This window comes from Sinocyclocheilus anshuiensis, unplaced genomic scaffold (genome assembly GCF_001515605.1).
Source record: "Sinocyclocheilus anshuiensis isolate Anshui unplaced genomic scaffold, SAMN03320099.WGS_v1.1 scaffold1575, whole genome shotgun sequence".
NCBI classification, from domain to species: Eukaryota; Metazoa; Chordata; class Actinopteri; order Cypriniformes; family Cyprinidae; genus Sinocyclocheilus; species Sinocyclocheilus anshuiensis.
In genome coordinates, this window is record NW_015548276.1 from 98,517 (window position 1) to 121,974 (window position 23,458).

The 23,458-nt window shown below is 36.0% G+C and overlaps 1 protein-coding gene across 3 annotated transcripts in view; it reads right to left on the minus strand.

Moving 5' to 3' along the window:
* The window catches only part of LOC107655773 (rap1 GTPase-activating protein 1-like), an 89,390-nt gene that overhangs the window by 14,217 nt on the left and 51,715 nt on the right, over positions 1-23,458 (minus strand). Inside the window, exons 1-6 of one of the 3 annotated variants that reach the window (XM_016443353.1) lie at positions 15,731-15,774; positions 12,769-12,865; positions 3,365-3,412; positions 2,173-2,211; positions 1,889-2,077; positions 704-807 (exon numbers count right to left, since the gene is read on the minus strand). In XM_016443353.1, coding sequence (XP_016298839.1) covers positions 704-807; positions 1,889-2,077; positions 2,173-2,211; positions 3,365-3,403 — 371 coding nt within the window. In that variant the 5' untranslated portion in view covers positions 3,404-3,412; positions 12,769-12,865; positions 15,731-15,774. Of the gene's footprint in view, positions 1-703; positions 808-1,888; positions 2,078-2,172; positions 2,212-3,364; positions 3,413-4,339; positions 4,376-6,794; positions 6,961-12,768; positions 12,866-15,730; positions 15,775-23,458 lie in introns of those variants that run through there. The other 2 variants (XM_016443351.1, XM_016443352.1) reach the window with 2 other exon arrangements.

Below are 23,458 nucleotides of genomic sequence, written 5' to 3' on the forward strand. Positions count from 1 at the left end.
GAGCGAGAGAGAGAGAGAGAGAGAGAGATCAATGGTAGTTCAACTATCAAAAAGTAGCCATGTGAATCACTCCAGCATTCACAGGTGCCCTTGTCAATTATCTTGCAGCCAATACACAACATTCAAAGAGTCCCTGAAGAGATCCCTTTATAAAAGAGAGGCTTTACAGATCAACCTCTCTCTGACATGTACACTGTCTCTTGTTCCCATCCCCATCATTAAAGGGCTTCGAGACAGGTTTTAGGTTATAAAGAATGGATGTGCCCTTGTGTTTCTGCTGGCCATTTAGAGCACTTAAGTCAGAACATCTTCGAAAATGAATAATGAGAGAATATGTGACAGGAGAATGTGGACATGAATGTTTCTTTAAAAAGAAAAGTGTCTGCGACAGGGTTGTGCACCATTCAGAACTGAATTGAAAGTATCTTTTAAATTCCAATTCAATTTCTTGACCTGGATATCAATTGAGGTAGCAAAAAGGATTTGTAAATCGAATATAAGGAAGTAGCATTACAAGGGAATGAGGTGTCTGTTCTGAGACCTGAGATTGGCTCTATACTTTTACAAAACTGTATATCAGCAATTTACTTTTATATATCTCCTAAGGTATTTCAGGAGGAACATCTGCAACAAGATGGAGTTCAAAACATGAAAGCAATACATTTTTCATCTGGGAATAGTCAAGAGTGTTTGTTTGAAGTACCTAAGCAACAGTCGAAGGTGCTCCTGGTCTCCAATCACATCATACTTGACCGAGAAGACCAGGTGGCCCAGAGCGCTGTCCACCGAGTAATAATTAAAGTGCTCCTGCAGAAAGAGTTATACACGCATAAACCCTCTGAAAGACTCTTCACATTATCACAGATTCCTAAAAGCTCTGACCCTGAGAGACAGCAAGCTCAAAGAGTATTATTACTGCAGAGGAAGATGACTATAACGGCAATAACGAGACAAAACAACCAACCGTAAGAATCATCCATCAATTTGATCAACTTTATTTTAAACTATACCTCAACACATGTTAATATGACAGGTGACATTTGGCCAAGTATGGTGACCCATACTTGGAATTAGTGCTCTGTATTTAACCCATCCTAAGTGCACACACACAGCAGTGAACACACACACACACCGTGAACGATAAATAAAATAGATATGTAAATACAAAGCAAAATACTCTTTTAATAATCATTTCTTTTTATATAGGGACACAAGGTAACAACAAAAAAGGAAACAACAAAATTAATTGTATCTACAAATAAGGCATAATATATCTGACTATAACATATCATACTGTATTTCATATAATTTCATACTGCCAATATTTGGTCTTTTTAAATGATAGTCAGTGGTTTGATGAGGCTGATATAGTTTTTGGTTTTAGTTGATTTTACTATATAAAATTCCAGATCGCACATTGTGGTTGTTTATTTATTTTTAAATAACCTGCATATTACATTTTCCATACATTACTATTATTTTCATTACAATATTGGCAATCATTCTGGTTATTGAACATAACAAAAAAAAAAAAAAAAACCTAGCTGACTGACTGACAGACAGATAGATAGATAAAAACTTATAAATTATATAACTATTATTTTATAGTATTATATAGTATTATATACTAATATATTATATAAGGCAATACATTTTAAACAAATAATGTATTGATTAACTTATTCTTCACACAAAGTTATTTTATGGCTTTAGAAGACTTGTGGGTCTCATTAACCAATTTTATGATCCTTCTGTGGTCTTTCCATTTTTGGGTGAAATATTACTTTAGATTACTTTAGATTACTAATATTACTAAGAGTTCATTTAGCTTTGATAACCCTGATTTCAGTGCTAATTAAATGAATAATTAAATATAACTTTGTCTCACCTTGCCCAGGAAGTGTTTCCTATAGATATTGGCGATGCTGTTCGTCTCCAGTTTAACCTGTGATGCAGGGCAAGGGGGCGGTTCCTCTGGTGTGGAGGAGGAGCCTAAATCATGATTGGTCCCTTCAATCCAGTAACCCCCAAACTGGGGCAGCAGAATGAGTGGTAAAGTGCCTGTTCGACCCAATACCTGCCAGCCCACAAAAACAAAAAGCACAATATTACAACCAGTACAACAAGAAAACATTCATATTTACATATAAAAAAGCCAAACAAGTTTGCAACCTCATGGACGCTGGGATATGGAATGTAATCTTCCTCTGTCTATGGGAGAAACAGAGAAATTAGACATTTTTGGTATTAGAGATGTGGACATTTTGAGCCCTTCATTCGAGTCACTTTAAGCTGCGGATGAAGGAAATATGAAGATGCATAAAGAGACCTGTGGAGACTCATGATTCCAAACAAACCCTGAACTGTATACAATATTCACAAGGCCTGCGGTGAAAGCATCAGATCACAAGTTCTGGTGTTTAATGTTGGCTTGTTTTATGCACAGAACAATAACAAAGTACTTCTATATGTTCTTCTATTATGGGCATTTATATTTCAAGTTGAGTGTGATTCACCATCATAAACTCATAAAATTATAAAGCATTATATTGTAAGTCAGTCTGTGTATGAGTGCAGCCTAAGGACATGTTCTAGCACAACAAACAACTAGACAGAGAGCAAAGCTAAACAGAAGATGCATTTGTATACCGCTCAAATACTTTCAAATACTGTATCTATAAGACACATTTACTTTCATAAGCAAAAATAAAGAAACTGGGGCTGAGAATAAGAAAAAAAAACTCTGCCAATGGATTAAGAACAACAAACATAAATTAAGCGGAAAACATTTTTCTGATGTTTCTCTGATAGCTGCAGTAAATTAAAATTGACACTGATATGCATCATGACAAAAAGTTGAACTATTTTTAACTCATCTTAAAGGATGCAATGCTTCTGGCACAAGATGCTGAAACAGTGACATGTACTGTAATTGCACTTGCCTAGTACATGTTTACTCATTTGAACACATTTTATAAATCAATACTTGTATTTTAAACATCACCATCATCTTACACTTTTACACTAAGCTACCTGCAGTGCATTTTGGGATTGTCTTTTCTCTGCCTTACAGGTTGGCCAAAAGGTATTTTGATAGGCAGGATAATTATGCTGCCAACCTTTTGAAACAGCCTTCATGCCAGAAGAGCTCCTATGATGCATTAAAATGTCAACAGCAGAGCTTTTCTGAACTTTAAAGCTAAGAGAATGAGGGTTAATATGAAAACATCCGTCTGTAACAAAAGCAACACTGTGTTTCTCTGCACATGTGATAAACAGCGCTGATGGCAGTGACTGTGCGAACGGATTGTAATGACTATAACACTTGATGCTTGTTTGTGTGGCTCTAAATGTACACACTTACTTTGAGAGGAGGTGGAAGAGTGCACCTCTGCTCATCCATTCTGCTGCTCTGTGTTTACAAAAAAGAAGAGGATATTTAATAAATCCAGTTCATTAAAAAACATCCATCAGATGGAATAAAGGAATAAAAACATCATATACTTTATTAGAATAGTAAATACCAGAAATTAAAAGTCATCATTTGTTAATAACTTGAAATAATATATACATTTGATAAATCTCAAAAATTGAAAACATGGCTAATAAATGCAAAAATTTAAATACAGACATTATACAGAGACACTTAGGCCTGAAACATATTCTACGCAAGTATTCAAGCTCTGAAAGCAACAATGGACATTGGCATAAATATATTTAAAATTAATTTATTATAAATAAATGTATAATTAAATAACAGATATTAAAAAGATATTCTATCACCCCCTTTAGATTTGTTACAGCCCTTACGCAATTATGCACGCTATGTAACAGAATTATGGGATTGAAAGTCTTATTTCAATGTGAAATAAACTGACAGTTTTAGACGTTTGGAAACTCAAACATAAAATGAGTAAGAAATATGTATTTATTGATTTTTTAAAAACTACTACTTCATTATAACTTAATTTTAAAAATGTCAGAAGCATAAAATACTCTTTGTGCTTAAATTATGATGGATTACCAGGTTCAAAAAAACATTAAAATGTGCCGACCAAGAATCTGTGTACTTGCGTAGACTATAAACTCTTGAAAACAGTGTTAGGCTAGAAATAATGACAGAAGAGCTCAAGCTACATGTATAAATGATAAAGTGAATTATTTGACGCATTTGAGAGAGAACCTCAGAATATAAATGACAGGTAGATGACAGTAATAATAAGCAAAGACTGGAAAGGTGTCACCATATTGCAGGTCAAAAAGGTCAGAGGTCATAAAAAGCGAGAGATTGCAGGAAAAGCACTAAACACAAAACCGGATGAAAATGTGGACTTCTCACCTGCATTCGCTCTATCATTGCAAATATATCTGATGTCTGAGAATCAGGAGCAACAGAAAAGAGAGGGGAGAGAGGAGGATGAACACAATAAGAAAGAGTGAGATCTGACAGTCTGCGAGTCCACTTGACATGAGAACGACTCTCGGCTCTCTCAGTGACAGTGGCTTTGCAGTAATGGACGGAGCTCCCTGCCTTGATCCTATGATCAACAGTGCATCAGACTACCAGATGTCCTTCCTCCCTATCATACGGTTCATCTCAATGGGAGATGAAGACTGTGAAACAGCATAATTTAACGCGGAGACAGAGCAGCTGTGCGTATGAAGGATATGACCTGACTAGCTACTGCTGCGGTGCGGTGTGATATCTTTGAGCCCACAGCTCAGAATAAACCAGCATAAAAGCCAACATGAATTAAGGGGAATGTTGTTCAGAAATCACTGCCTGCTTATTAACATGTCTGATAATGCTCATACTTAGGGTTATGTATTTGAATAAACCCATAACCCTAAATATTAAACTTAACTCATCCTGCACTTTCTAAGTGAATGGATTTTCTGCTGCCAGATGATAAAACAGGTAAAATACATATGAGTTTATTTTGAAGGCGGGATAACACCAACACCACAGCCAATCAGAACACCCCTATAGCCATCTAACTATGCCCTAGCAACCTCATAGCAACACCACAGTCAATCAGAACATCCCTGAAACCACATAGCAACGTCTTTGCAACCCAGCAGCAAATTTTGCAAAGGCAAACACTACTGAAAAGATAAAAAACCTAGTTTGTCAGAATGCAGTACCATTTTTAATGTTTAATGCTGAAATGACTGCAGAGTCAGGTAGGACTCTGCAAAATCATTGCCAGTAACTGATTTTTCTCAACAAAAAAAATCACACATACACAGGTGTAAACTTGCACTTACATAACACACTCACAAAGTTCAGAGTACCTTAAATTACTTCAATGTAACAAAACACTGCACTGAAACTGGAATTTTGATGTGTTTCTCCCTATGACTCGCTGATTCATCAGACATACACACACACACACACACACACACACACACACACGTTTACTTAGCTATCTAAATGGGGACATTCCATAGGCGCAATGGTTTTTATACTGTACAAACTGTATATTCTATCGCCCTACACCAACCCTACACCTAAACCTACCCCTTACAGGAAACTTTCAGCATTTTTACAATTAAAAAAAAACTTTGTTTACTTTATTTTTATACCAGTTTTACAAATGAGGACGTCCCCAAAATATGGTTAAGTAGGTACACACACACACACACACACACACACACACACTTGTGGTTAATTTACTTTTGTTTTTATATTAAGCTAACTGCATGTTTCTTTAACCATGGACACTTTTGGGCCTGTTGACTTTCAGAGAGCTCTTTTAAAACAAAAAGTTTTAGAAAACATTAATACAACAAATTTTCGCACAATTGCTATCAAAAATAGTATATTTCACTTTTTTAGATCATTACAGTTTTAAAAATGCATCAACTCATATTATTATGATGGATTTTCATGTAAAATTATAATCTGGGTATGGGACACAAAAAGATAAATATAAATCAATGAAGGGATGATAAAAAGTTTGCTGAGACATTTTTGATGTAACATTCATATACAGAATTTGTTAGTTTTATTATAAATCAACCGCTAGGACATAAGAGTGCCTAAAGTTGAAGAAACACCCAGTTAAATATCTTCATTTTATAACCCAAAGTCTATCCCTTAACCCACCCCATGCCGAAACCTTTGTGCATTTTTAGTTATTTTAATTAAGACATTAATTAGTCTCCTTATTTGATTAACTGTTGGGAAGTCCCATAATACAGGTCATTTGAAGTTCTTCTGTCATTGTGGGGACATTTAGTTCTCACATATGCAGCTAATGTAAACTTGACAGAAATGCTATTTCCTAAATTCATTTCACAAATCAACCAAGCAGTGAATTTGACATTTCTCAATGAAAGTGAGAATTCTTTCTCAGCAAAGACATCCTATAGGACTATTGCATCACAACTTACACAGTACACTCTGTACTGATCTCAAAACCCTCAGATCAACATATGATCACAATTCAAATCTACAGTTATCTTTGAACTTGGTCACAAACCAGATCAATAACTGAGATTTCAATTCACATTACCATAATGCAACAAAAAAAATTTTCTTGTAAACATACTAATATATTATTCAAACTGTGAAGTATTTATACATAATGATAATATCTGTTAAATCAGACAGGATGATTAAAAACGAAATCAAAAGTAAAACATTGGCACACATTACAGTAAAAAGAAACACAATCACACATTACACTAATACATTATGTCTACACTCTTACACTTGGCCTTTCTATATAAACACACAAATTCACTATTATTGATTTTTCCTTACACTTTCATACATTAAGTCTACTTACATCACTGAAGCGCCTGCGGTGTTGCATGGCAGTGAGTGCGGGACTGCGAAGCCAGTACATACTCTTAGCCATGATGAAGTCAATTAAATCAGCTGAACCTTAGAGACAAGACTGTGACCGGCAACAAAACACTCTTTCTCTCAATCTTCATATGTTCTACTCATGAGAAAAGCAGCGGGGATGGCAAGAAAAAGACAGATAGCTTCCTCAATCTGCTACAACTTCCTTTATTCTAGTCAAGCATGCCATATGAAACAGCCTCTAATGAAGGAAATCACTGGAAAGTGACGTGTGTGTGTGTGTGTGTGTGTGTGTGTGTGAGAGCACAGAAGTATCATGCCCATTCAAACCGCACATGCCCCCTCAAATTTACAAGCCAAAAGGCATGTAAAAAATAGTTTTTTTGTATCTTTGATAATTAAACTGCACAATCAAATTGTCCAAAATGCTGTTGCAGAAATCACCAATTATCAAAATGTCAAAACTGCTCTTTTCAATACTTAAAAATGCCCAATGACTGGCTTGCGGAGGTCTGGGCTTTTTTTTCTAAATAAAAGACCTCTGGGTGACCTCAAGATGCAATAGCATTATAGAATAACAGGTGTGGTGTTGTGCATTTGATTGCAATGCTTTCTTCATTCTCCAAATATCTAATATAATACATAGCTGCAAATATTTCCCATTATATTATAGTGTAAATGAGAAGCTCTGAGAGTATTATATTTTATAGTAAAAATGTACAATGGTAAGATGACATGATGTCATAGTTGCTGAAAGATAATATGACTTCCTTTCGTCACATTATGGCCAGAGTTGCACAACTATAATGCATTTGCCAATACTGTATTACAGAAATACTACAACAGCATGAGCGTCGTGGGCAGGCAGGCTGTTTAATAACCTTAATGTGAGAATATATTAAGACAATATGACAGAAAACAGCTTCAAAAAGGCTATAAAAGTGAATAATGTGCAACCAAAGCAGAGTTACGGGAATAGTTTTAGATGTAAGCCTTGTTCAAAATGAACTTCTATGTTTTCTAATATCTTCATACAAAAGTTGCATGGTGGTGTTGTGGTAAAACCATTCTGCTGTAATGCTGTTATTGCTCTGGGATTCAGGGGAATCTAATGTAGCATCCAAAACTTATGATTGTGGGATCATCCCTCCCTCCTGTTCCCAGGATCAAGGTGTTTACAGACTCTGAAATGAATTGGTATGGGAAACCCAGAATTTCACTCCTCTGAGGCAGGTTTCTACGCAATGTCTGTTCCCAGAGGGGAAAAAAACAAACTCTCAGAGGTTGCTGAGACTTTTTCCTCATCTATTTTCATTTCAGTATCAACTTCATGTCAGATGTTTCACCTAAAATTAAGTATCACAAATAAAAACAGAAAGAAATGAGACAATTGCTGACATACAGTAAAGTAAAAGTATAGAGCTGTATAATTAATGTAGATAGCATAGCTGACAAGAAATGTTTTGATTTCATTTTGAAATCTCTGAAATCTATTGCACAGTGTGCAACATTTTGAGATCTCTTCTGAAACTCTAGAGGTGTTTACTATTGATTACTAGCATCTTTTTCTGAGAAGAAAATGACAGCCATGTCAACAAACGTGACGTCAGCAACCAACAAGGTCTATAATACCTGGATCTCGATAGCATTTTCTTATGTGGCAGAGTGAATAAACATTTTATGAATATTTATTGATAAATATTTTGAATTAGTTTTTTTATATTTTCGGTTTAATTGTAATTAAGTTTTAGTAATTTTGTTATGTGCTTTAGTCATTTTCATTAGCTACTATTTAGCTTTATTTTTATTTCAGTTTTAGTGTTTGCAATTATAGCACTTCAACCTAAACTTATTTTATGTCAGTTAAAATCTTTAATTGTTTCTAATATTGGTCAGCTGTAAATGCCATGTGATGAATTACTCTAGCAATGCAAGAAAATGATGCACACATTTTCATGCCCTTCATTAGTGTCCATCTTGAACTGTGGCATTAAAGCGAGCAGACAGGAAAAAATTAGTCCATTTAATGCTTTTGGGGTCCCAAAAAAATATATAATGAAACATTTGCCATTTAAAAGTCTCAGTTTGCTCTCAAATGGAACTACTGAGATATTAAAAAGAACACATTTACAATATTTTTATTTGATAAGATACCCATTTCTGAATTCTGTATAAAATTAGTCAACTATGTGTACAATAAAACCTTATTTTGCATTATACAACCTTGCTTACTGTTAATACAACAAAACCTTAATGCAAAGCCAATAATCCACCGACAATAAACACAAAATTAAAAAATGCATGGTAAGGTAACTTGTTTAAAATCCAATTTCACTCGGATCATGCTGAAACTAAATTCGTGACGTGACGTGACATGTGGCCAAGTATGGTGACCCATACTCGGAATTAGTGCTCTGCATTTATCCCATCCAAAGTGCACACACACAGCAGTGAACACACACCCGGAGCAGTGGGCAGCCATTTTTTTGCTGCAGCGCCCGGGAAGCAGTTGGGGGTTCGGTGCCTTGCTCAACCTTTGGGTTACGAGTCCGACTCTCTAACCATTAGGCCACGACTTCCCCAACATTAAATGTTTCAAAATGTTTCAACAAATTCGCAGCCATTATAAGCCCAGTGTGGCTCTACAGAGATGCTGAGCTGATTGTATAAGCATCTTGCATTATGAGACTCTTAGTGAAATACATAAATGCTTAACTACACAATCCAGACTAAGCTAATCTTATTCAACCGCTCACAATGCCATCGAGACACTAATCATTCTAGGACATCCCTAAACACGGACACTTCAGTCCTCCTGGTTCCCAGAAGCCCTTGAGCTAATGGCTCTCAGAGCAGCTCAGAGACACAGATGAGTTCAATTAAAAAAGTACTTGGGTGTTAAATGAGGTGAATAGGTGTCCCAGGAGAAGAGCTAGCAATGATTCTTCTTCAGATAATAAATAGCTAAAGTCTTGATATAAAATAACCAAAAAAGTAGGGTTGGGTCTCGTTTGGGTTTTTTCCGATACCGGTGCCAAATCGATACTTTTAAAACGGTTCCGGTGCCTAAACAGTGCCTGAACCGATACTAAAAGACTTTTTTTTTTTCCCCAAAATAGCATGGATTGGCCATTATTGAGTGCTATAAACACATTTAATGTCTGTTTCATTCATACTGGACGCCAGAGGGCGCCCTCGTGCAGAAACTCTACATGAGCATTACAGAAGGAATAGGACTCAGGAAATCCCTAATATGGACAAAGGCATTGCTATCGCTGTAACTGAGTAAACAAAAGATATAAACGTTTTGAATGATAAAACAAAGACAATAAACACTCGACTGCGACAATGTATAGTTTATCTGTTATTCAAGCCATTGAAGCCATTGCCTTTGGTATTTTCATCATAATTAAGTATATTTATAATCCATTGCTAATCGACATAGCCTTTTTACCATATGCTTTTTACAGTATAGAACGATGTCTACCTGCTGCCATCAGAGCAAGTGTAATTGCTGAATTCACGCGCTCCTCGGATGCTCTCATTTCCCGAGTTGTGCTTTTAAGTCGGAATGTGAAAACAGAATGGCCACGAATGTGAAAACAGCATGGACACTCGCGCGTTACTACAAAGATGTGTTGGATTTGTATTATTAGAGCTTTCCGACTTGCGTTCGTGAATTTTCTCAGTCGGGAAATTATTTTTCACGTGCGGTGCCGGTGATCCTTACGTCCGTTTCGGAGAACCAGAGAACAAATATTTCAATCGATCGCTCAAGCATTGGTGGCACCGAAATCTGCGTTCTGATTTGGTTCTAGTACATACAGATTACATAGGTACCGGTGCATAGGTACATATTGGCACCGGGTTTCGGTACCCAACCCTACAAAAAAGTGGTACTTTTTGAGGTTCTGCTGAGTGAGGGTCCGTCAGCGGAGACAAGAGAGGCTGAGCCTCCTCAAAAATGTATTTAAAGACTCCCTGAAAGTTCCCTAATGGACCGACACCATTTCAGTAAAAGGTGGCTTTAATTTGCAGTTCATCTTAATGCCTAGAAGAGCTTTGATATCTTTTTGGATCGAATTAGCATTCCGTTCCTCAACAAATTATAATTTCTAAAGTTAAACTTGGTTAGGGTTAATGTTGGTCCTTGAGGGGGAATCTTGGAGAGCTAGCGCAGACTTATCTGGTGACACACTTCAACCAATTAAGCATGAATTACAAAAGAATCCTTTCTATGGAGGACTGGGAGTGCTGCCTAAAATAAAATAAAGGAATCAATCATGAAGTCAAAATAATACTATAATAATAATAATTTTTCTATATATTTGCCAATCAAATGCCATGGAGAATTCATTTTGTGAAACCAACCAATGAACGTTGGTTGGCTACCAAGAAAAATTTAAAGAAAGGAAATTTTTTTAAATAAAATTCAGTCAAAAGTTATAAATTTGTATTTGTAGTATGCCAAGTGTATATGTCAATTTGAAAAGTGATTATTTATTTACAACACTGTTCAAAAGTTTGGGGTTGGGTTACCAATTTTGTTGTCACAGTTATGTCCAGTTTGTTTTAGTTATCATGGACTTTGTTTGTTTTCATTCAGCACATGTGTTCCTTTGTTTGATTTTCCCGCCACTCCTTGTTATGGTCACGTCATTATGAGTTTGTTGTTTTCAGCTGTCTTTCATTAATTACCTCATTTGTAGTCGAACCCTGAATTCCATTCGCAAGGGCTCATCCCCACACCCTAATCCCTTCAAAGGGTTTACCCTCCGGAGTGAGAGCTTCGAATGGTTGAAGGGTGTAGGGGACCAAAGTGCCCTAACAAAGTGTTTCTTGAAGTGCCCTTCTGTGACATCATCTCGTGACCACACGGAAGTGCCATCATCATGCAAAGAATCTGCGCAAAGGATCATGGGAGCCCGAAGTGTCTAGCAGTTGTACCCTTCGAAATTCTTCATTCCGAAGGGCCCTTTGAAGTGGCCAGTTTTGAACACTTCGGTTTGGAACGACCCTTCAATATGGCGGCCATGATTGTTTTCACTCCGAAGTGCCCTTCGGAGGGCGATATATCCCGTTTGGAACGCACCGACTACTTAAGTTCTACCTTCCTTTCATTCTGGGTCCGGTCACTGTTGCGTTAAGGGTGTTTTGCTTCTGCCTGTTTGCCTGCTTGTTGGAATAGTATTATTAAACTTTGTGTTTTGGAATGTAATTCATTGTCTTCATCTGTCTTCCTGCATTCACCAGTGACAATTGTAAAATATTTTTGCACTTTAAAATAACTGTTTTCTTTTGAAATATATTTTAAAATGTTATTTATTCCTGTGATGCAAAGCTGAATTTTCAGCATTATTACTTTAGTCTTCACTGTCAGATGATTCTTCAGAAATCATTCTAATATGCTGATTTGATGCTAAAGAAACATTTCATATTATCAATGTTGAAAACATTTGTGCTGCTTAATAATTTTTTATATTTTATATATATTTTTAATTTTTTTAGGATTGTTTGATAAACAGAAAGATCAAAGGAACAGCATTTATTTGAAACTGAAATCTTTTCTAACATGATTTTGTAACATTACTGACCCTAAACTTTAGAAAGGTATTGTACATTTTTCATTTTAAATTAATAATTTCATTCTTTTATTTATTTATTTTTGTGCCACTCCAATAATCCAGTCTTCCACAGAACTTAACTAAATTATAAAAGAAAAGAAAAAGAAAAAGAAAAGAGGTTATATGTAATATGCACACACAAAAAGAAGCAGCTCATCTATTTGTAATAGATGGTTGTCACAGAAAAAAAAGGAAAAGACAAGTGAACAGCAGGAAGAAATAAATGAGAGAAGGCAGTTGATATTCCTACCACATCTCCAACTGGACCTAAGACTCTGGAATATAACATGATTAGAGGAAAGAGGAGTGAAATGTTAAAACCTGCCAAACCTTTAGAAGAGTCAGAGCAGGTGATGGCAAAAAGGACTTGACCAGACCAGGACGTTCTAGCGGGTCAGATATTCGCGGGATTCTGCCATCTTGTTTCCTGTGGACAAACAAAAATCCTCAGAACTAAACCAGGACATTAACAACTCAAAGCAATCAGATCATTCACATTAGCACATTTTTTACAAGTGTTCGTCTGAAGATCAAATTAGAAATGCTCGGCGTCATTGACTGCTCCAGCTGAGAAGGAATTGATTAGTTAATATGCAAGATGCTGAAAGAACCACAGGTGGGTGGGTGTGTGTGTGTGTGTGAATGCAGGCTGAGAAACATTACGGCTCAATGACACACCGCATGGAGTAGAATCAAGCCCTCAGTTTTTGTTCACTCCCTCCACTGGCCTATAATTTGACTCAAACCAGCGCCTCAGTTCAAACACATTATTTCACATAACATAGACTGCTCTCAGCTCGCAACGCTTTTAACAGCCGATCCTAAATCAATTAAAACTCCCCTGCTATTTGGCACACAATCTGTTCCTCCATGCCAGTCTGGATGCATATGAATGTCTGTCTGAAGGCACGTAGCGGTTTTTAATGCTTTATTTTTATAGCACTCAAGTTGATAATGATCTATTCATCATGACTGAAACCAGATTATTATTTTATTATTACACTGAATTTTGCATGAGTTGGCCCTACAGTTAACAGGACCATGAATGTTATATAGTGACTTATATAGTGATGTTTGGTCTAACATAGCTGAAATAAACAGCTTATAAGCACAGAAAAGCATTTTCAATGAGAGCTGACCCTCTGGAGGGTGACCTTCAGCGATTTATTCACTGTCGGATTGAATGCACCTTCAGATGTCAAGCCCACAGATCATTCAGGCACTGTCTGTTGGATACTGCACGCAAAAATGGCAAAAGAAAATCTCAAAACAGCAAGCTCAAATGTTATTGGCTGACTTTCACCATTTCCAGGAGTCAAAGTGGCCAGTTTTTTTTTTTTAAACTGCCTGTTGGTTAACAAAGTCGTGTTTGCAAATTCCCCTTCTGCTAAAATGAGCACTTTTGAGGAGGAACTAATGACTACTGACTAACTAATGACTATTTGCATACTGTTAAAAACCAAATGAATCTGAGGTCACCTTAGACAGCAGGACGAAAACCCATTTCAGGTACAAGTGGCTGAGACACATCTTAAAAGGGATGTCAGATGCCAACAACATGTCCTGTCACCAAAGGCGCAGCAGTGTTTTGTTAGATCTTTAACTCTTTGGATCGCCAGAGATGACTCATTTCATTAGCCTGAAAAGCCCCTGAAGTCGTCGGGGAGTTCTGACAGTGGTACAAGCTGCTGATTTGTCACAGCACATAAGCCATGCTTGACTGAGATGTGGCACAAGAGGCTGATACAACACACACAATGCCAGTGACATTTCCATAGAGACGATGAGTGTGGGTATTTGCATTTATTTGAAGACAAACATTACACCAGACAGCTCTAAAAGTATTTACACTACAAATCTTGCATTTTCTGATCCATTTTGATTTCCTCACAAAAGTTCACCTACACTGTGCTATTCCTATCTGTGTGTAGCACCTACAACTCTGTATAATCTTTCAAAGCACACTGATGTCTCTGATAGTAAATCTGCAATCCATAAGTGTTCAAACTTGAAGAGGTTAACAAATCATAAGAGAGTGCATTTACAATAAATTCTTAAAGGCACAGTAGCAAAAACAGAAGAATCATGTGACGCTAGAGTAATGGCTGTGGAAAATTCTGCTTTGCCATAACAGGAATAAATTACATTTTAAAATATATTAAAACAGAAAACAGCTATTTTAAACCGTAATATTATTTCACAATACAACTTTTTTTATTATTAAATACTTTTTTCAAAAACATTAAAAATCTTACTGACCCCAAACTTTTCGGGGTAAAATACATTTTTGTATCTGGCAGACACTTTCATCCAATTTAAGGATAAATCAAAACGTGATTGGTTGCTTAACCTGTCAGTCATACAGCCTCTTGGGCAGTCCTTGGCCATTCAAAGTGGCCAAGGTTCCCAGACCGTCTGCCGTCAGTCTGAAGGTCTGACTATGCGAGCCTGCTAAAAATCAAACCCATAAACTTAGCATTTTGTTAACGGTAGGCTCTTATCAATTCAGCAAGAAGAACACTAATATAGAAACTAGAATTAATGTATAATATGACCCCTTTAAGATCCACATTGGGCAATGGTTAGGAAAGGCTCAGGAAAACCTGGAGGCAGAAAGAGTAGCAGGATTCATACAGAAAATGCAAAGCAGCGCTGCTCCCTGGGTCTGTCAGGTGCACCTGCTAATACAAATTAATTTGACTGTGTTTACATGAATTAGCAATAAGCTATCTGACACCAGCAAAGAACTACAGAACAGAGTGTGCTTTAAGAGAAAATCACGTTTAAACATAATATAGATAAATAGATTACCTGACAAATGCTGTACGTTAATTTCTCTGCAATTTGCAAAAATGCACAAAACACAAACAAAACTCTCTGAGAAAACCACAAGTGATATTAAAACAAGTGTACATGCAAAAACTAAAGATGCAGATGACATTTCTCGTGCAGATATGGCATCCTGCATTTGATGTTATTCATAGTGGGGTTAATACACTAAACACACTCAAATCTAAATCACAAATATCTTTAACCAACATTTGCAAGAAATCACTACACACAGTCACCAAAAAATGGTATCGGTGTATCGCTACCAAAAAACAACACCATGCCCCCAAAACAAGCCCACACACGGCTCACTCGTCTTCATCACAACCTGCTCAACTAATACTGTCTGACACCTCTTCAGCTGACTGCCTCCCACTACGACCACCTGAGCTCCACACCAGCAGAAGACCGACGATCTTATGATGGAGTGATAGAGAGAAATAGAGAGAGACACATTACTTACTTGTATGCATGCACAGATGACAAATCAGCGCTGAGTAATCTGTTCTGCAGCTCTAACTGGCTTCTCACACCATGTTATGACTCACTCCTCTCCTCTCTCGCCTTTTTTTTGGGTTATCAGCCCAAAATCTATTACTTCTAAACCAGTTTGAGGTTTCTGCATCCCTTTATCAGACCTGTTTTGACATTTTTCCAATTGTCCTTTCTCATGCCAGCATTTCTCTATCCCCACAGCCACCGATACATTCTGCTGATAAAAGTGCTGCTTTTGGCTAAAGGAACAGTTCACCCAAATCTGACAATTCATTTACTCACTCATCATGCCGATACAAACCTATATAACTTTCGTCTGTGGAACACAAAAGGATATGAAATGAAAAATTAAATTAAATTAAATTAAATTAAATTAAATTAAATTAAATTAAATTAAAAAGTGTTAGATTTATTTTAGTATATTTATTTTATTTTATTTATTTTATAATAATAATAAATAAGAATATAATATATAATAAATAAGAACAAATATAATAAATTATTTGTAGAAAATAATATATCTAGTAAAAAATCTCAATGTCAGAAGTGAAACAATTTTCCCAATTAAATTAAAAAGTTTTCTTTCTTCTGTAGAACACAAAAGGAGATATTGGAGAGTTGTACTGGTCACTGTTTGTACTGGTCACCTTGCAGTTAACCCTGAATGGGGACTGAGGTATTCAAGCTTTGCATTTCTGATTGTTATTGAGAAATGAAATGAAAATGAAATAAAAAAAAGAGATGCAGAGTTTTCCATGCAATTACCCTGATTGGGGACTCAAAAGCAAAAGCATCATTAGTGCCATAAAATTACATCCAACTCAAAATCTTAGAAGATTCAGGGACAAATCCTTCTTTTGAATCTAATCATGATCTGTCAGAAAAAAAGTTACAGGTCTGAAGTGACATGAAGTTCATCTACCTAAAAGAATGATTTAGACAACTTAACAGCTCAAATAACACATTTATAAGGGTGAATTAATATAGGCACTATAGAATATAGAAAATATTATCTTCACTTTTTTGTTTTTAAAATGCCTTGTCCTATTGATTTCCAATGTAAATGCAGTACAATACAACTTCTTACAAGTCAAATGTCACGGATTCTGACAGCATGTCACGGATACGGTCAATAGAGCTTAACTTGTTTTGAACATTCCCTGTCTCTGTGTGTGTGTGTGTGTGTAATTCGAGCCTCTTATGTAGTTTTAAAAGGATGTTATCTGTCAAGCCTACAATTAGCCCACTCAGCCCTCTAAACTACCTCAAACGGACTTGCTGCCAATCCCAAACCATTCCCACAGCTGCAGGCATACTGAGCTGAAGGATCTCAGATGGGAACATCCCTCACAGAGACACTGTCGCCACAGAGTTCCCATCAGTCCTCACACCTCACTTACAAAGAAATATCGCCTACATTATAAAACGGTGCTTAGATTAGAAAGTTAAATGAAACATAATTGAGAACTCTAAGCTATAAAAAAATGTTTCTTTTCCCCAGTAAAACGTTCTTTTAGGATGATAACCCCACAACATTTAAAGTTCTTGCACACAACTTTGTATCTCACCAAAGATGGTTGACTTTCTGTAGAATAGCCTCAGAACGGCTCAGCTTTCTGCCATTCCCGTTTACGGAGTTCCCCAACATGCTTCTCAGCAGCTCCAAGCAAATGGACAGCCTCAAATGAAGCAGGCCTCTACTCTCAAGCTTTTCTGTCCACACCCAAGTAGACAGAGACTCAGGTCTGAGACGTCCACCTGATTGTTGAGTTCTTTGTGTTTATTAGACAGTTGAAGTTTCACTCCCGGCTCTTGGGGAAGTCAAACCAGTTTTCAAGTATTTTCTCCATACTCTGGCCACAGCAGGAGGGTCCAGGGCAGATTTCAGGTTAACAAACAAAACCAGCCCTAAGGGCTAAAATAACTGACCATGGGAATAAAAGAGCTGGGTGTTGTTCTCCTTTTGTCATGTCATGAGAAACATCCAGTTATACTGGATCAATCAAAAATGGACCTGAGCAATCTAGTATATAGATATTTGACCTATGTCAAAGCAGCCCACCAACAGTGAACAACAACCACCTAGCAACTTCCTAGCACCCACCCAGAACACCCTAGCAATTGCATAGCAACATGCTCAAAATGAAACAGAACTTCTTTGCAACTGCTGAGGCAAGTTTTGCACAATACACACACATTAATATCAAACAAAATGTGTTTGAATAATTAATTTATGCAAATAGGCAAATAAATGGAATGATAAATAGAAAAAAATATTCTGTAAAATGTGTTATATTTGTCTGCTTTCAGATATCTTGACTGTGTTTTCTCTGTATACATGGATGAAATGAATATTCACTGACAACAATGCTTCAAAACAAACTGTCTGATCTTAGAAACACAACTCTGACTCCACACCAACACTCTGGTGACACACTCTGGTGTCATGGGAATTATTTCCAAAATAAAACTGACAGAATTCAGGTCTATTTTCAAACAGCCATTCAAACCTCCCATCTCTCAATCACTCTCTGACTAAAAAAAAAATCCATCTAGCAAATGCTGCTAATCCGTATCTTTTGCTACATCCAGAAATAATTATCATAAGAAGAATTTATCAAACAAGAAAAACGATCAACAGACTAAAGTAACAATACACTAAAACAGTCAATAAAAATATTTCCTTTCAGTTTAACACAGACTGGGCTATCAGGTAACAACGGTGGGTGGAGACGCTCATCCTCCTCCTCTGTTTTCTCACCTGACTAGTTTTACACTGAATGAACATTGCGTTTGGAAAATTACATTATAATAGGGGTGTACAGATAGATATATAGACAGAAAAATACAGTATATGATATACATACAGTCACGGCCAAAAATATCGGCACCCTTGGTAAATATGATCAAAGAAGGCTGTGAAAATTAATCTGCATTGTTAATCCTTTTGATCTTTTATTTTAAAAATTCACAAAAATCTAACCTTTCATTGGATAATAAGAATTTAAAATGGGGGGAAATATCATTATGAAATAAATGTTTTTCTTTAATACACATTGGCCACAGTTAACGGCACCCTTTTATTCAATACTTTTTTAAACCTCCATTTGCCAGTTTAACAGCTCTAAATTTTCTCCTATGATGCCTGATGAGGTTAAAGAACAACTGACAAGAGATCAGAGACCATTCCTTCATCCAGAATCTCTCCAGACCCTTCAGATTCCCAGCTCCATGTTGGTGTTGCTGCACATCAGAAATATATTCTTTGGTTTTTCTCATTGTGATGGATGATTAAGGGAATTAGGGCTTTGTTTTCCCTCCTATTTATATTCCTGTGAAACAGGAAGCCATGGCTGGATAATTTCATGTTCACAATCACCCTGGAGTGCTCAAAATTATGAATATGAATGGGAATATACTTCAGAGATATTTTACTCATAAGAATTTCTAGGGGTGCCAATAATTGTGTCCAACGTGTATTTGAGAAAAACATTTATTTCATAATGATATTTCCCCCCATTTTAAATTCTTATTATCCAATGAAAGGTTCGATTTTTGTGAATTTTTTTAATAAAAGATCAAAAGGATTAACAATGCAGATTAATTTTCACAGCCTTCTTTGATCATATTTACCAAGGGTGCCGATTTTTCTGGCCATGACTGTATGTAAAAATAATTTAATTTTGAAAAATTACATAAAAATAACAAATATCAAAATAATAATACATTTTAATTATAAAAAAATTATATTCTCTCAAATGCTTTTCTCTATCTATTTGCCAGTTGAGTTTAAAAAAAAAATGCCACTAGGCAGTTTATAATGTGAGAGCAACTTGTCATATGGCTACCAAAAATGAAAGTAAGGACACATTTTTTAATTTGTGAGTCAAAAATTATACATTTATATTTGTAGTATGCTAAGTACATTTATTTATCAATTTCATATTCATTTTTATTTTATTTTATTATATTATAATTATATTATATTAATAATTTGATAACAGATTCAGTCCTTTATTTTGTTTGTTTCTTTATTTGTTTAGCAAAACACTAATAATGAAGTCTTCCACAGAAATCAACGGAACGACCAAGAATTAAAAAGAAAGTTGAACAAACACAGACAGACAGGGGGAAAAAAACAGGGTGAAAAAAACAGTGTGGTGGGGGGGGGGACAACACATTTAATAGAGCTTCCAGGGTGAAATGAAGGGCAACATCCTGAAGGACCCAATCACTGCTGCTCAAGCACCTGTTGTCATGTTGAGCTGAGCTTCACTTGCTGTGTGGTGATTCACAACCTCCGTTTGCCCTCTTCAGGCTATATCACAATCACACAGACCCAAACCTCTAGCTCTTCATGTCAAACACCAGCAAAATAAACTGAATCCAGTGTGAAGATATCATTTACAGATACTAAATGAGTTCATATCTCATAATTACACATTGAGAATTTCTCTAATGCACGATTCAGAGTAATGATAAAGGAAGCAAAAATATCATGCATTTGCAACATAACTCATTAATTCCAATTCTAGATGAACAACATTTTCTCACCTGTCTAACCAATTCCCATGTCTTCTTACAATTCCAGACTCTGCAGGACAGTGAGAAATTGAAATGTAATCGATCTGTTCCATTCTAAACCCCACCCAAATAAATTTCCAGTCTACTCTTTCCAGACTCCAGGTAAGAGGAAATATGTTTTCCAGAGCTCCACACCACTACAGAGCAATTTTCAATGGCACCATACACAAGCATTTTAATAATCTCTTTCATACTGAAGCACACTTCGAAAGCACAGATCTCTGGGGGTTTACTTATCCTGTCAAATTAGATGACTTAAATGACGTCGCTGTGAGGCATAGCTTACTAACGTGCCCCAAAGACCACTGCTGTCCTCACTGGACCAGTGTCCTTATCCAATCTGGGTAAACTACAGTCCAAAACAAACTAAAAACAAAGCACTGCTTTCCATATCCTATGATAACAAGATGAATTATTTAGTCTTTAATGGAAAACCACTTAAATTGATCAAAATGTCCACTTACAGTACAAAAAGTGGCATTATTATTAGTGACAGACCAAGTTTAATATGAAGTTCAATACTTTAGGGCAGGGGTTTGTTAAATATTATGAGCAATGGTAAGACTATTAAAACAACAACTTACATGCAAATAGACACACATTTGGTTTTTACATATTTAGGCCAGGAAATTCATCAGACAGCATTTAACCATTCTGAGACTATTGCGTTGACCAATAACCATGTCTGCTTGACCAATTAACAGATATGGTAGTTAATTACAAAGAACATTTAAGAAAAACATGTTATATTTATATATAAAATATGTAAATATATTATAAATTCTATATAAATAAATATGCATATAAGTATTTTTAAAATATATACATGTATGTGTGTGTATTTATATAAACATAATAAATATACACAATACACACACATGTAAACACAAACTTTTATTTTGTATGCGATTAATCACTTGACAGGCCAAAATAAAATAAAATAAAATAAAATAAACTTTCCATGTTTTTTGGACAATGTACAATGGTACTATCAACGATTTTGGGTATGGTGCATGATCCATTGTACCAAGTACATTGGTGTACCATATAAATGCCATGGCATATAAACATGGCAATCATTCAGTACAATGGTACAAATAAAAGCACCATATTATTAATACATGTCCTTTCAGAGTAGTATCTACACTGCATCCACAGCATCACTTAAAAGCGTCCCTGTTGTCCCTGGCAGCTTTTATCCCAAGCACATGCTTGTCCCATGAGAAAAGACGCGGGGACGCCCCATCCAGTGCTCAGCTTTTACTATCGCCTCCATATGGCCTTTTACAGCCTGTTTCTTATCAATCTGAGAGCTGTCTTAACAATTTTCTCAGGCCTGCAAGATGGAAGACCAGCTTATAAAAGCCTACACGGGCCATGTCTCGGCAACTGTCACAGTAGAGACATTCATGCCATGCAGAAGAGAATACCAGGCTGATGCGTAGTACTGATTTGAATAGGTCTAATCATAAAAGCATTGTGTCTTCAAACAGCACAGGCTGTGACAGTGGCAGTGGGCGTATATGAGAGGAAGTGTTCGGACACAAAGTGACTCTTGCAGAGAAATTCCAAACATGCACAACAAAAGAGCACTTGAAAAGGCAAACGATAAAAGTTATAAATGCATTTAACCTGTTTTTACAGTCTATTTATCACTGTTAGTACTGCTTTTGAGAAAAAAATGCTTTCTTTTTTTATATACTTTTATATTTCCAAAGAAAAGTTTAGTCAGGCTTCGAGTGATAATGAATATTTGTTTGTTCTCAAATGTAGCAAATGTTTAGTAAATACTATATTTAAAAAATAAATAAATAAAACATATAATATAAATATAATAAAAAATAAAATGAACTACTGCATCACACATGGGAAAACGAAATACAGCCATTTAAAAGGATAGTTCAACCAAAATGAAAATCGTCATCATTTACTCACCCTCTGCTTGTTTCATCCAAACCTCTATGAGTTTCTATCTTCTGCTTAACAAAAAGGAACAACGTTGGTAACGAAACAGTTGATGTATCCATTGACTTCCATAGTATTTTTTCCAAACAATAGAAGTCAATGGCTGCCGTCAACTTTTTGGTTACTATAGCATTCTTCAAAGTATCTTCTTTTGTGTTCAACAGCAACATGTTCAACAGCATATAGGTTTGGAACAACTTGAGGGTGAATTTTCCTTTTCAACAGTAATACTATTCAAACAACAACTTGAAGCACAAACAGATACATATTTAGTGTTTTCATATTCAAAGAATGTCTTTTGTGTCTTCCAATACACGTACAACTAAATGTGGATGTTTATTTGACAACAAGCCTCAGGATGAGGGTACTTAATGTGTTTACTTAATGTTTTATGCAACTAAAGAGAGAGCGAAAAGGGGAGAAGTCAGAGAGGGGAATATAAAGGAGGAAAACAGAGAAATCAACTGTAGGGAAAAAAGGTAAAGAATAGTATAAAGATAGCTAAAACAGAGTTTTTCGTGTGTGCTGTTTCTCTTGGGTCTCTCGTCGCATTAGCATGCACTGCAGTGCTCATCTGGGATGATACACGTGGAGTGAAACCCAGGTCCCGCCATAATTACATTCCGGCATTCGCCCTCTCCCTTCACGTTCCCTCTTCTCTCCAGACACATCCTCTTCACAGCCATTATAAACCAGCTTTACACATAACCAGCTCCCTCCATAGTAATAACGCTGTCAATCGAGCAGCCGTAAAACTTTGCACCAGTAGTATAGGGCGGGGGTGGCTGATGCGAAAGATATCTGAGAGTTTGCTCGTATTTGTGAGGTAACTGTATCCACCCTGCCCTTCACAACCGCTCACACACATTACAGTAGTTAAGGTGACCTTTAACGTTATGGAATGTGATGACAAACTTTGTGCCTTGTGTCCAGACATGTGTACAATGGGGGAAAAATTTATATGACACAAAAGCTTAAATTAACTATGCAATAAGGGGTTGCGATACACTACACTGGAAAAAATATGAATAAAATCTATACTGTATATATACATAAATATATTTGATAGAATTAAAAAGTATAATTATAATTTAATTTAAAATATATAATTCAATATAATACATATTTTATATACTATATATATTTT